Source organism: Labrus bergylta, chromosome 18 (assembly GCF_963930695.1).
Source record: "Labrus bergylta chromosome 18, fLabBer1.1, whole genome shotgun sequence".
NCBI lineage: Eukaryota > Metazoa > Chordata > Actinopteri > Labriformes > Labridae > Labrus > Labrus bergylta.
The window spans coordinates 2,998,928-3,012,286 of record NC_089212.1 but is presented as its reverse complement, the minus strand read 5'-3'; the positions used below and the strand labels follow the sequence as shown (position 1 = coordinate 3,012,286).

At 39.3% G+C, this 13,359-nt stretch overlaps 1 protein-coding gene across 5 annotated transcripts in view; it reads right to left on the bottom strand.

Moving 5' to 3' along the window:
* sobpa (sine oculis binding protein homolog (Drosophila) a) overlaps nt 1-13,359 on the bottom strand; it is a 48,385-nt gene that overhangs the window by 18,804 nt on the left and 16,222 nt on the right. For 3 of the 5 annotated variants that reach the window (XM_065966435.1, XM_065966432.1, XM_065966434.1), the window contains 2 exons: nt 11,230-11,381; nt 8,139-8,162 (listed from right to left, as the gene is read on the bottom strand). In XM_065966435.1, the coding sequence (XP_065822507.1) occupies nt 8,139-8,162; nt 11,230-11,381 (176 nt within the window). The remainder of the gene's footprint in view (nt 1-8,138; nt 8,163-11,229; nt 11,382-13,359) is intronic. The other 2 variants (XM_065966433.1, XM_029279188.2) reach the window with 1 other exon arrangement.

Sequence of the window (13,359 nt, the reverse complement as noted above, 5' to 3'; positions counted from 1 at the left end):
AATGTGTTAGATGTATAGTATAATTCTCTCTGGAATAACATCTGGCAAACAGGATTGGGAATTTTAAATTTGTAAGTTGTTCTTAACACTCCTCGAGGTTGGGAAAATATATCCTTGCTCCAGATTATGATCACACTAATATACCCGTTTTGTGCTCTATAAGCCTGCACAATCAAAACCGGAGTGCACTGTTTTGTTTATTTATATATTTATTTTTTTAAATTATTTTTTTCTAATGGTTTTTTCTTCATTTACTTCATTAATGTATTATTTCCTCTCTCTTCTTGCTCCTTGTCCTAGTATGCATGAGTGTGAATGAGACTCCTGGGTAGGCTACTGTGAAAACAGGCTGCCTTCGGAGTGGGAATAGGATTCCTGACTTGGTGGGTGGGTACAGAGTTAACTGGGATGGGCGGGAGAAGGCAGGAATGGGGTTTACAAAAGATGACCACAGTACAATGTCGACTCTTATGCCAACTGTATGTTTTCTTATCATCTGTGCAAACTAATAAAGAGATTTTGAAAAAAAAAAAAAACTGGAGTGCAAATGTACTTGAGTCTACTTTAATGCATCTACAAGTTTTAGAATAGAAACAATGGCATCCGAGTTCATGTGCGTGTCTCCACTTTTACAATCTTTACGCCTAGTTAGCTGGAGTTACTTTTTGTCTTTATCTGAGCTGAATGGCTGGCAGCTATGAGATAATCACCTTCCTCTCTGTGCCCTGAAGCTGTGTCAGGCAAGGCCTCAAGGCTTCCACCAGTGAGCCTGAGCTGCAATATGCAGACACATTACACACTTCATCACGCACACCAAATTTCCACAAGCAGCAACAGTCATACATTTACAGCACGCAGCTAGACACACACACACACACACACACACACACACACACACACACACACACCAGACACCCTCTTGTCTCTTATTCAGTTTGAGCGTGTGCCCTCCACGGCAGCCGATGGAGATGCAAAGCAAATTGTGGAGCAGGGACGCAACCACAGGGCGGTGTGTGGCGGAGGCATTTGTGTGTGTGTTTGTGTGTGTGTGTGTGTGTGTGTGTGTGTGTGTGTGTGTGTGTGTGTGTGTGTGTGCGCGCGTGCGTGTGTGTGTGTGTGTGTGTGTGTGTGTGTGCGCGCGTGCGTGTGTGAGTGTGTGTGTGTGTGTGTGCGCGCGTGCGTGTGTGAGTGTGTGTGTGTGTGTGTGTGTGCGTGCGTGTGTGCGTGTGTGTGTGTGTTTTAAGGTGATGTGACATTTCTGGGCTGACATGAAGCGGCACTCTGCCCCCTCGCGCCTGAAGGGAGCTCCCGGGGAAAGACACTGATGGAGGTCTGGGGTCTCCCGGGGGGAATTTCATGGTGTGAACAAAAAGCCCTGTGCTGCTGCAGGAAAATCTGTAAAACACAAGCTGTCTCCACACTGCCTGCATAATGTTTTTTTTTATCTTCTGGAATGGAAGACATCGTTCATATGTTAATTTTTGGAAAGTTTTTAAGATATTCAAGAGTAATTATATTATGTATTATATATATATATATATAATATTCTTCAAGGTGATATGCAGAAAAATGTGTTCAATTTCCATCAGATCATAAACATCGGTACACTACTAAAGTTTTGGGTCCTTAATATTTTTACAAATGGAACAGTGAGACAAGAAAAAACCCTGTGGCTGCTGTGGCTGCAACTTTCTTTCTTCCATAACCAAAACGTGTATTTTGTATCATATTTTATAAGCTAGGTTGGCAGTGCCATAAAAGATTATTCTACTCATTGGTTTATGATTAGCGATTTTAAAATCCAACAATGGCAGTCGCTATATTGTAAATGCTGACTCTATACTTTTGGTCAGTCTAATGTCATACATAGGTGGAGATGAGGCTAACAGCTACAACGCTCCCGCCTGTCAATCAACCAAGCCACTCCCCAAATGATGAAGATTTATGAATAACTCTTATGGCCAAAGGTCCCATGAAACAGAACTTGGAGAGTATCCGACTGAAAGAGTAGAACCAATCAGAAGACAGAAGGCGGGACATAACGTTGGATGAACTTAATTAAACCATTAGCTTCAACAAAGCTTTTTAATTGGTCAGCCAATTAGTGAACCCCTCTGAGTGCAGGATGAGTCATCAGGCATTTGAAACAGGAAGAGAAAATGTGTTTTTTTTGTTTGTTAAAATACTCAAATAATGTTTGTTTTTTTAATATATTTGGCAGATAAAGGAACATTTATGCTGGATTAAAACTGAAAACATTTATTTTCATTTAATGGATAACATTCAAGAGTAGTTATAAAAAAAATCACCCTCTTTGCAGCTTTATAAATGAAGAAATTATCTTTAGGAAATAAAATAATTCTTTGAACGAGGCTGTAGACGAGTGTATCCGTTTTTTTTTTTTAAATTAGCATTTAATTTGGGACCTAATGGGGATTCCTGGGCGTTTGCAGCCAGCATCAAGTGGTCACTCGAGAAACAACAGTTTCCACACTTATCTAGAGAATATATTTAGATTGACAGAAAATAGAGAGAAACTTTAATTTTTCAGCACTGGAGGTGTTAAAAAACCTTGGGGTTGACATAATCTTTTTTGTGTTATTCTAATTATTGAAGGAGAAAATATGTAAAATACATAACTTGATTATGGCAGAAAATAAAAATGGATGCAAAGAACGCCACAGGGCATTTTCGTGATGTCTCCATTCTGAATGTTCAGGGACAAAACTGAACAAGTTTAATGGTTTCCTGCTTAAATGAAAAAGTGAAGCTTTGAAGCTGCTTTGAAGCTGCTTTTCAGCATCAACTCAGAGGTTGAACTGGACCAGGGCTGTCGAAGGTTGAGCTCCAGTTTGGATGCTTAACTTGGCACATCATTAACAATGTATATGTTTTAAAGCTATTTCCTGTCTATCTAAATATATTTTCTCAATCACTTTAGAGAACATAGACGATGCTATAACTTGCAGACAGAATCTTCATCTGCGTTTCCATATTTTGAAGAGTAGGTTTCCTCAAACTACGGAGCAGATCAGCCTCAGTCACTTCTCTATCACTCAGACAGAACAGATGGCAGAGTGCTAATTGGATTGAAGGATGGATGCAAGGTGGGGAGAAATATAGCTCAGAAAATGACAGGTTCAATATGGATAGTGCTCTGATTGTCTTACATGTTTTTGAATTTACAAAATGAAACTTTTTTTGAAACTGTAACCCTTAGCAGCAGGTTTCCTCCGAGCTGAGGTAGCTAAATGTGAACTAGCTGAAAGTGTGAGGCAAGTTAGCATGTATTGAAATCTATCACTGAAGGTAAATAATGTAGTTTAAAAAAAGGCATTATTATACTTTTCATCGTTGAGAGGTGAAGGTGAAGTAGGGGAAAGCTTACTGATACATTCAAAAGTTTATTAAATATCACTTCTCTATCTGGGCTATGTTTCTTGTCATCAGCTGCAGTTGTATACAACACAAACAGAAAGTATTTTGACTTTGATTAGTTTTTTTAGAGTTCAGAGCAGAGGGTTATATCACTGAGTCAAATTGTATCACACATATTTTGTACTCTATGCTCACACATGTGCACCCTGAGAGCAGAGAAACCCACACTAAAACAAACAACCTCTGCCTTAAAATAATAGCCCTCCTTATAGGAGTATGTTTTTTCCTCCTAGATTTAGAAGCCCTCAGGTGATGGTTAAACTCAGTCGATAGAGCAGGTGCCCCACAAACAAAGGCAAAAACCTGAAGTCAATGGTCACTGGCTTGACTCAGAAATGCGACCATTTAGCGCATTTCATTCCCACTATCTTCCTGTAGTTCTTCAGCTATCCAATCCTATAAGCAAAAGCCAAAAAAAGAAATACCAGCCCTGAAACAGAAGAACTCAAAACCAAACGGCAGAAACAAAAAAAAGTAGATTCTCTGAAGAACAACTGAATGTGAAAGCAAAGCATCTCGAGCCTACACCTTTCTGCCGCCATGCTTCACACTCACACAGGGTAATTCATCATTGCTAATTGCCTAACTTAATCTTGGCACAGTGTCCAATGAGCAAGCATGTTTATCGGTGTATGTGTGGGCGTAAGATAGAGGGAGAAACCGTACCACTGCATGTAAAGGCCTGACAGTTGAGCAGCTTCTACTTTGCGGAAAGCAAAACTCCACCCAGAATTTAAATTTCATGCAGTCTAATCCTCCAAACCGTCTTAACACGTCCAAAGATCTTAACCGCTGTGCGTTTAATTCACAGTTAACTTTCTCTTCAGTTGGTATCTTTCCACTCAAACTGGCTTTTTTCGCAGTGCACACCATGAAAACCAGCAAAACAAACACAGATAGTTGCAGTGCATTAACAAAAAAAGGAAAAAGAGGAAATCTACGTCTACAGTGGACAGTGAAAAAGAGAATCAAAGTGTGCAGTCAGAGTGAGCCGACACAGACAGAGAAATTGAGTCCTGCAAGAGAAAGGAAGCAGCACCTTCCATACAAACTAATCCAGTTTAAGGCATACAGTAAACTGGCACATACTTAGTGATTAACTGCAGTAAAACTATCAATCATCTTCCACCACACACAAACACACACACTACGTAATAGAGGGGTTATGCAGAGATGTGAGAAAGTAGCGACCATGGTCACCCTAGGAGGGGATTTGGTTTCATGGATGAGGCAGCTGAAGATATTTCATGCAATATAATGCCAGAGCTGTTGCCCGCCCCCCTACATCCCCCCCCCCCCCCCCCCCCATCCACAGCACACACAGACATGAGATACTTTTTTTCAGCCATGACAATTTTTTTTTTCTGTTGGGGGAAAAAAAAGGGAGCCTGCAGGCCGTGTTGTTGTGGCCAACCTTGTGGGTGCATGAGAAAAAGAAACGTGGGTATCGCTTACACAAATGGCCTGCATGAATGTACGAGAGCCAGACAAAATATAGAATCTGAGCCGCTGTGGCAGAGCAGGCCCTTCCTGTGTTTGTGATGTTGGAACATGTGCATTCTGCTTAGGGATGAAGGGAACATCCAACAGAGCTGATCTGCTGCTAAGAGAATGAGTACTACATCATTTTTGTTCCCAAATAGAGTGATGACCTTGGTTGACTGTATTTGTGCCTTGCTCTTTTTCTAGTAAATGGATGCTACAAAGGGAGTTCTACCAACAGTCTTAGCGTAAAATCGCTTCGGAAATGAATAAAAAAGGACATTTATATAACTGATTTCACTGGATAGATTGGCAGCACTTGTGATTTAACACTGTTGAATAAAGTTGACCACAAAAATGGACTAACTGAGGAATCTGTTGTGTTGCCCCAATGATGGTTATTACATTAACACATTATTATTGAAATAAGTCATAATACATACAATAAATGATAGATATAAATATTTTTATACAAGGTCAGGTTCTAAGGTAATCCATGCTAAAAGTTCAACAAACCTTACAAACTCTGCCCAGTGGTTAGATTTAAGGACTAAGTAGATGCTAATGTCTGTATTTTAAGTAGCTAGTGAGCTAGCAAACCATTGTTCTGTATTACTGGAACATTAAAGGCCTTTTTCCACAAACAACATGTTTTCTGCTGGCAGCGCCAACTTTCAATTAAAAAACCAATGCAGTTTAGTGTTTTCAGCTCTAAGCAGCCCGAGCGTAAAACCACCCCCGACATCAGCTGTTTTTTGTTTTTTTGCTTCACTAACAGCGCTCTCAGGAACACTGCTGCGCTTGAGGATGTCACTTGTCCCTCACTGGCCAATCAGGATCAAGAAAGGGCGGGACTTCTGTTATCAGCTTTGTCAACAACAATGGCAGAGAAGATAGTGATCTGACTCATCTTTTGGAGGGTACAATTTCCAGGTCAAGAGCTGCATCTGATATATTCTGCTAAACATGATTCCTTCACATTATTTTCATGTTTTCTTGGTGATACATTCCAGAATGAAAGCAAATGTTAAGCCTGTTGAGCTATCTAAAACAGACACAACGAAGGACATAGAAGTTAACTTTTGTAATTTATCAACAATAAGCGCCAGTGAGAAGCGCTCTGAAACTGAGGTTGTGACTTGTGAGCCCTGCCAGTGCAAAAAGTAACTACCAATAAAAAAGCAATAAAAATAAAAATAAAATAAAAATAAAATAAAAAATAAAAAATAAAAATAAATAAAAAAAATAAAAATAAAAAAGCAATAAAAAAGCAAAAGCAGAACAACTTTTTTAAACAATCAAGAATGTGAAGTCTTGTATTGTTTGACATTAGCTAGTTGATGTTTTACTAACCACCCTTTTTGGATTTTTCCTTACAAAATATATCAAGCCTATCCAAGAATAAAGGGCTCCATTCTTTATTTTTTTTACCCGCCAGTATAACTAAATGTGTTTTTAAATCCAAAGCTACAATGCACTAATCAGTTGTTTCCAGTTGAAGGGAGAATGTGCAACGTATTGATGAGCACCAGCATGAAACCAAGACAAACTCCTGTTTGATGACACCTCTGCTATTCTGAACCCTCCTACCTTCGCGTTCCCATGAAGGAGTTTAGTGCACGTGGTGGACAAAAATGTCCTTTGCTTGAACTACAACTGCCTGTGTCCTGCATTGCTGTGATAGCATGCTAATGTTAGCACTTTAGTTAGCTCGTAGCTTCGCATTGGATATAAATTAACACAAAATTAGCGTGATCTAAAAACGCTTATGAGACATCAAAATAATCAGTGAGTATGTTCTTCTTCTTCTCTCTAGTCCTTCACTAAAACGGTTTTATACGCAAGGGGAGGAGCCGACTATCCTGTCCATGTAAACCTGATGTAAACACGGCTCTGACAACAACACAGCCAGCGGGACTCGCCCTTGTTGGTTCAAACATGCAGTGGAAAACTTCAGGAAAAGTTTCAGAATTTAAGGTAAGGAACTGAGTGTGGTTGAAGTAGCAGACTGATTGCTCATTTCTGTGTTGCATTCATAAGTTAAACAGTAATTAAGAAGTTAAACGTGCTTCACTGAGGTCTTTGAAAGTATTGGTTTATACTGTAGTTCAAGTATCACGCTGGGAGTCAGCGCTAATACAGTAGATGATTTTCTCCTTGTCTCATAAGATCCAGCCCGTCACTTTCAAATTCAGACTTTCAAACGGCCATAACTTGCATGAAGAGCTGTCACCAGGGTGAGAGAACAGGCTTTGAAATGTCGAACAAAAGTCTAAAACGTATTAAAGGGGAGAGTGTAGAGAAATGGAAAGAGCCTTTGTATTTTTTCTTTTCCACAATTTTTTCCTCTCCACACCTTCGCGTACCTTAAATGCCATCCATATTTATTACAGCTCCACTTTTCACAGAAAAAGTGAGTCATGAAGTCAGAACATAACGCAGAGTTAATAAGGATTAAAAATAGATATTTGGACGGAACAAACTATTAATGTGCTTTAAAGAATCTCCAAAAGCCTACTCTTATAATGATCACTAATGTAAGGGTGAGAAGAATACATAAACCTGTGAAATAATTATCACAGTCTTTCATTAAAGATGATAAACAGTAGATTGAAAACCGGCTCTGATGTCACATTTGGAGCCTCATGGATTGATTTCTGAGTGATTTGGAGCTGACTTGTCGACTTTAATATTTCAAATGGCATAGATCTGTATCATTCCCTTTTATTCTGACCTCTTCTGGAGCTCAGAGATCAAAATAAAACCTGTTCAGAAGCTTTGTTTTGATCTGATATGAAGCTCTTGCAAGTGTCACTCATTCTCCCACGAGGTTTCAACATGTCACAGTCTTCTCGTCACATCCAGGACGAGAGACACATCATCTGTCATCATTTTCCACATTAGGTAAGATGAAAGCTACTAAAACTAAACTCTAAAAAAGTAAATGAGCTCAAACGTTCAGGTTTAAAAAAAATGAAAAACACAGAGTATGAGTAACAGTACAGTAGACGCAAGGCTCAGCTTGATTCTCATGCTTTAGGAAAAAAGTGTCAGAAAAGAAAAAGGACTTGGATATCACTAACTGAAATGAACAGACATCGTTAAAGTGCACCCCTGTCCTGTTCCTGCTCCAGTGTGGTGCTTGAAAAGTGATTATGTTCAGATGAAGAACTGACTTAAGGACAGACAGGCAGGAGAGTAAAACACGTCATACTCACAGCGTAATTCCTTACATATCCCAGCTTTGGTACAAGACAGAAAGGAGATTATTTAACTACAGTCATAAAGAGGAAAATAAAAACACAATAACACTTTTGATTTGTTGCTGCCTTCAGTTTATGAACAGCAGTGACCAAGTCGTTTTTAGAGATGATTGCTCAAAGCTGTTTTTGTAGTAAAAGCCATGAATTATTCTTAATAGTTGAATTTATCATGTATTATGCATTTTGTATTCAAGCCAAAAGTGAAAAAGTAATGAGAGGGTTTTTAACTTGACATTTAAAAAAAGAGAGTTTTAGTTGTTTGACTTTTTAGATGTCTTGAGTCATAATAATTGCTGAAGCTACAACTGATAAAAGAAGAACTCCGGCTCACTTTATAAAGATTATCAAAATGTCATGAAAATGTAGCTCTGTCAGACGCAGACAATAATGTGTTTTTATTAAGAGCTTATAAGAGCACCAGACTCTGGTAGCCATATTAGCGACTGTCTGCACTCGAAAATAATACAGACCAAAGTCTCAGAGGATTTCATGGAATAGTCTAAACTTTAAGTATTTATTAACATGGACATGAATTTCCCTTTTATTCATCGTCAGTCAGCATGGATTTTCCATCCATCCACCCGTTCTTTTACTGCTTTTTTGTCGTTCGAGGGTCACGAAGTGGCAGGAGCCGATCCCAGCTGTCGTTGGGCGAGAGGCGGGGTACACCCTGGACTGTTGGGCAGTCAATCACAGGGCTGACAACCAGGCACACTCACATTCACACCTACAGGCAATTTAGAGTCACCAATTGACCTAACGAGCATGTCTTTGGACTGTGGGAGGGACCCTAAGTACCCAAAGAGAACCCACACATGTACAGGGAGAACATGCAGACTCCACACAGAGAGGCTCCTGTCAGACGGGGATTCAAACCAGGAACCTCCACACAGAGAGGGGACAGCGCTAACCACCGTTAGCCTAGCATGATTTTTAAAGGAGTGAGGACCAAATGGAGGATTTACACCGAGGACACTGGAGTTGAAATCATGCATAATACCAAAAACTAAATTTGCATTATCTCAACAGATTTAAGTATTCGTCATGTACGCAACATGTTTATTCTTCTAAAGTCCACTTAATGGACTGAATTTCAACCCAAACTATAATCTTCTGTACTACAATCTTGGAACCCATCAGCAAACATGGTCTATTTTTGCTGATAGACAATTTTTGGATGCAAGTTTCTCCGTAATTCCGGTGAAGCCAGCAGCAGTATTAGACGACTTTCACCCAAGACCTTTATAGAGGCAAATAAAATAGTGTTAGAATACCATAGCTGCGAGCTAGTATGTCATTAGTGCTGATCGGGTTCCACCTGCTTTTTCTTTTGCACACTGTTTTCTGCACATATCAAAGCCTGTTGAATTGTTGTTGTTAAATACAGCTTGGATAAGTGAAAATTACAGGTTCTATTTTTTTGTTCACACATTCACAAAACTCTGGAACATTTCCTGATGTTTCCAGGGCGAGCTGCATTTGTGAACGCTAAAAGCCCAATTTTTCACCCAAACTACACCCAGACCATTTCCTGCCAGCCCCCTTGTAAAATTCCTGTGTGTAGTCGGGTTAAGCCGATATGCGAAAGCAGGTAAAAGTCAGGAAATATCAGCGTTATCAACTGAGCAGCAAGCAACATACCGGTACATGTATTTGTGAAAACAGCTTTTTGGTTTTGGAGTCTGAAAAGTATTGGTCAGGTTTAGGAGGTCATATTTGGGGTTTGGGGTTAAAATAAAAAGTTAGTGACATCAAAAAGTGGTTCTACGTTATTAAAGAGAAATATCTTAACTGCAGAAGCCCTGAAGGTTTCGTTTCTCAAGCAACCAGCATGCAATGTGGTGTTGATTGACAAGAAGAGGCTTTTGCTTTGTCTGCACAAAAATTGAAAAATCCATCCACAAGAATCCATTTCCCAAAAGGGGGGATGACTGACAGGAAGAAAATGGAAATTCATGTCCATGTACATAGTGAGCTGAGACTGGATTTATAATAAGATTTAGTAAGTGCACATTTGAACATCTCTTAATTGGACATAGTTTTTCTTTGCCTTTTACTTTAAGTTCATGGAGAACTGTAATGAAGAGATTTGTGTAAATTATGTTAGCATCTTAGCTAGCGTCACATTAGATAAATGACAGCGTTATAAATTCTTACTGGCCCGTTATTAAACTTATTTTAGTTAGGATGTGAATCATAATAAAGTCCATTTTATAGGGCCAAATCAAAGCACAAAGGACGTCTTATACCAGGCAGGTCTAGACTACTTTCTTTATAACATTAAGAAGATAGAAAGTCATTTTCTGCTAATGTTAAGTTTGGTCTCTTTGCTGTCAGGCCGTTGACAACAGAAAACAGAAACAGCCACCCTGAAATAAACCGAGCTGTCTGCTAAGTCTGCCCTTTAGTCTACATACTGACAACTGTATCTGTGCTCAGTAGAGACGTTAACTGTGTATTTAATTAGGAAATAATATAACCTGACAGGCATAGTGTCATCATCTGCAGCCATCTAAACTCGCTCTACTGTATCTCAAGTAGCCTTATTCTCACTCTACAATGAGAAGGAGTTCTGTCCCAGTTGTAACATGCTATTTCGTCATGCTCAGTTGGCTACAAGGATTTCCCTGAAGCCTAACCAAAGTGTAGATCTCTTACTTAAATGACAATAAATTATTAATTTGCTCTGGCTTAAACTAAAAGTGTGCCTTTTTTGGAATCAAAAGAAATAGTTTTGCTAAAGCTACGCCCTGTTGACGGGATTTTGGGTTGATGTTTTGAGTTTCAAAAAAACACTCTTTATGGTAGCCTGTGATAATACTCCACAGAACCAATCTACCTTCTTCATATAAAGGGAAATGAAATTAGTACAAAAAGTGTGTATATATATATATATATATATATATATATATATATTTTCTCTTTTGGGACTCATTATTGATCCTCACATATAGTTTCCCGGGGTGTTTGTGACATACTGAATGTGCCAAGCCTCTAAGAGATGTTTTGTCAAAGTATCAAGCTGAGGAGAAGTGGGCACTTTTACCTTGTTTCTCTTAAAATAGGCTCTGCGGCAGGCGGCGAAGCACTTCTCACTGCAGAAGCTCTTCAGCTCACTCCCCATGCTCAGTGAGTAGCGTTTGACGCCGACCTTCTGGCACCAGGCACACATGATCTGCACATTAGATGCGTCTTCATCTGGAAAGATAAAAATATATATATACAGTGGCAGTGAGTCAGGATGCAGACCAGGCTTGTCTTATACTATGATAAGGTTAAACTATTAATCTTTCTTCATTCACCAGAATCACACGATGCACGTTAATCTTCCTCTGATCAGTCAGAGTGTGAAGCTGTGAAAATGTTGGACTGCTGTATTCCAGGTTTAACAATAATGTATGAAATCAGACAGTTAAAAACTAAGAAACTGAAACTTATCAAGGGACAATAGGACATATTTCAAGTTTAAAAAAACATACCAAAAAAACTCCTTAGCATGACGGCAATGGTTTACCATTTAACCAAATCATAGCTACAATTTAACATTACTGTTACTAAGGAATTAGCACCTTTTATTATTCTATAGTGGAATACTATCAAATGTAAGCTGATCTAGTGTTGAATGCTAACAGTAGCAGTTGTCTGTTGTCAAAAAGTTTTCAAATATATTGTTTTACACTTTTATATGGCCGCTGTCCCTGCAGATTTTTTTACTTTCTATTGTTTGTCAGGAGTAAAATATGAATGATTGTCAGATATGTTTATATCACTTTCAACCAGGAACACAGCAAAACTGAACATCTTTTCAACTGCATTAAAACTATCCCTTCTGAGAACAAGTCGCTGGAAATTGGCCGCCATGTGAAAAATGGTGAAAAATCTCTTTTTAAACCATTGGACCATTTGCTTAGACATTCATGCATAGGTGCTACAAAGAACACAGAATCACTGCCAGCTCTGTTTTTTTAGAATTTCCTATCTAAGTCAATTCTGCCACAAAACCACCATAGGATCGATAACGATGCTCACATGAGCTAATGTAGTAGAAACAGGTGAAGTAGGGCCATAGAAGGGTGTTAACCTGTGGCTGTGCTGGTTGATACTTTGACTTGAAATGTGACTGCATTCATTATGTGTGTGTTATTCTTGCAGCAATATGTGCAAAGAAAATGTTAGTTCTTAAGTCTGCAGTAGGATATATGGGCTAGAAAACCTCTGAATCCCCTCTGAAACTATATTACTGATATCAGTCATCACTGTTGTTAATAGAGATTATTCATTTTTCAGTACAGAGCATTATGTTTTTGTTCAAGCTGCTTGATATTACCCGACCTGTGTGGTAGGTTGGCCTCAAGAAATCCCGACAAATACAAAGAGAAGGCATTTGAAAAATTATTTTACTTTACAGGCCCTAAGATTACATCAGCATCTTTATCCCCTTATACATCTCTGAAATAAACGTCTCTTTTTGAAACTAAATTCCCATTATCCTAAAATCTAGTTGAACATTGTAATCTGTTAATGGCTGCAAACATTCCTGATGTCGACCTTTCTTTTAGACAATGCTGGGGTTGTGGTGAAATGCCTCCTCTGTTGCTAAACTGTGGCTGCTGGTGATGAGCTGCGGGGCTTTTAGTACCGTCGCTGTTGCAATGAGAGAGATCCTCCGAGATTCCCTCCTGTATCTCCCAATTATCACATTATGACTGTGCGGGTGTGAGGGCGAAAAAAAAAAAACGCAGGCCCATTAGTCTTTCACCTCCTTAGCGCACGCTGGCCGGGCTTTTCACCTCTTGTTGAGCTTAATGGATCTTCAGGGTCATCAGATTTTAAGCAAAGACTTCCCTCAATTAAGGGAACAACTCCCCTGGGTCCTAAAGATAGCACACTGGAACCGACATGCATATATTTGATGTCTTTCTCAGTCTTATAGGCTTTCTGCCTTTTTGAGTCTGTCTGGATTGCTGGCCAAAAAAAAAGACAAAATTTGATTCTGAGCTGACCAGGTGGGGGTGGGGTGAGGGGGGTGGGGGGGGGGGGGGGGGGTGGTGGTGGTGGCTCAGGGCTGGGAATAATTTGTGTACCACAGAGTAATGACCAGGATGGAAGAAAAGCAACACCTTCCACAATATCTTAACATTTTCATACAAAGAGACATCTTGCAGTAGAATTGTTT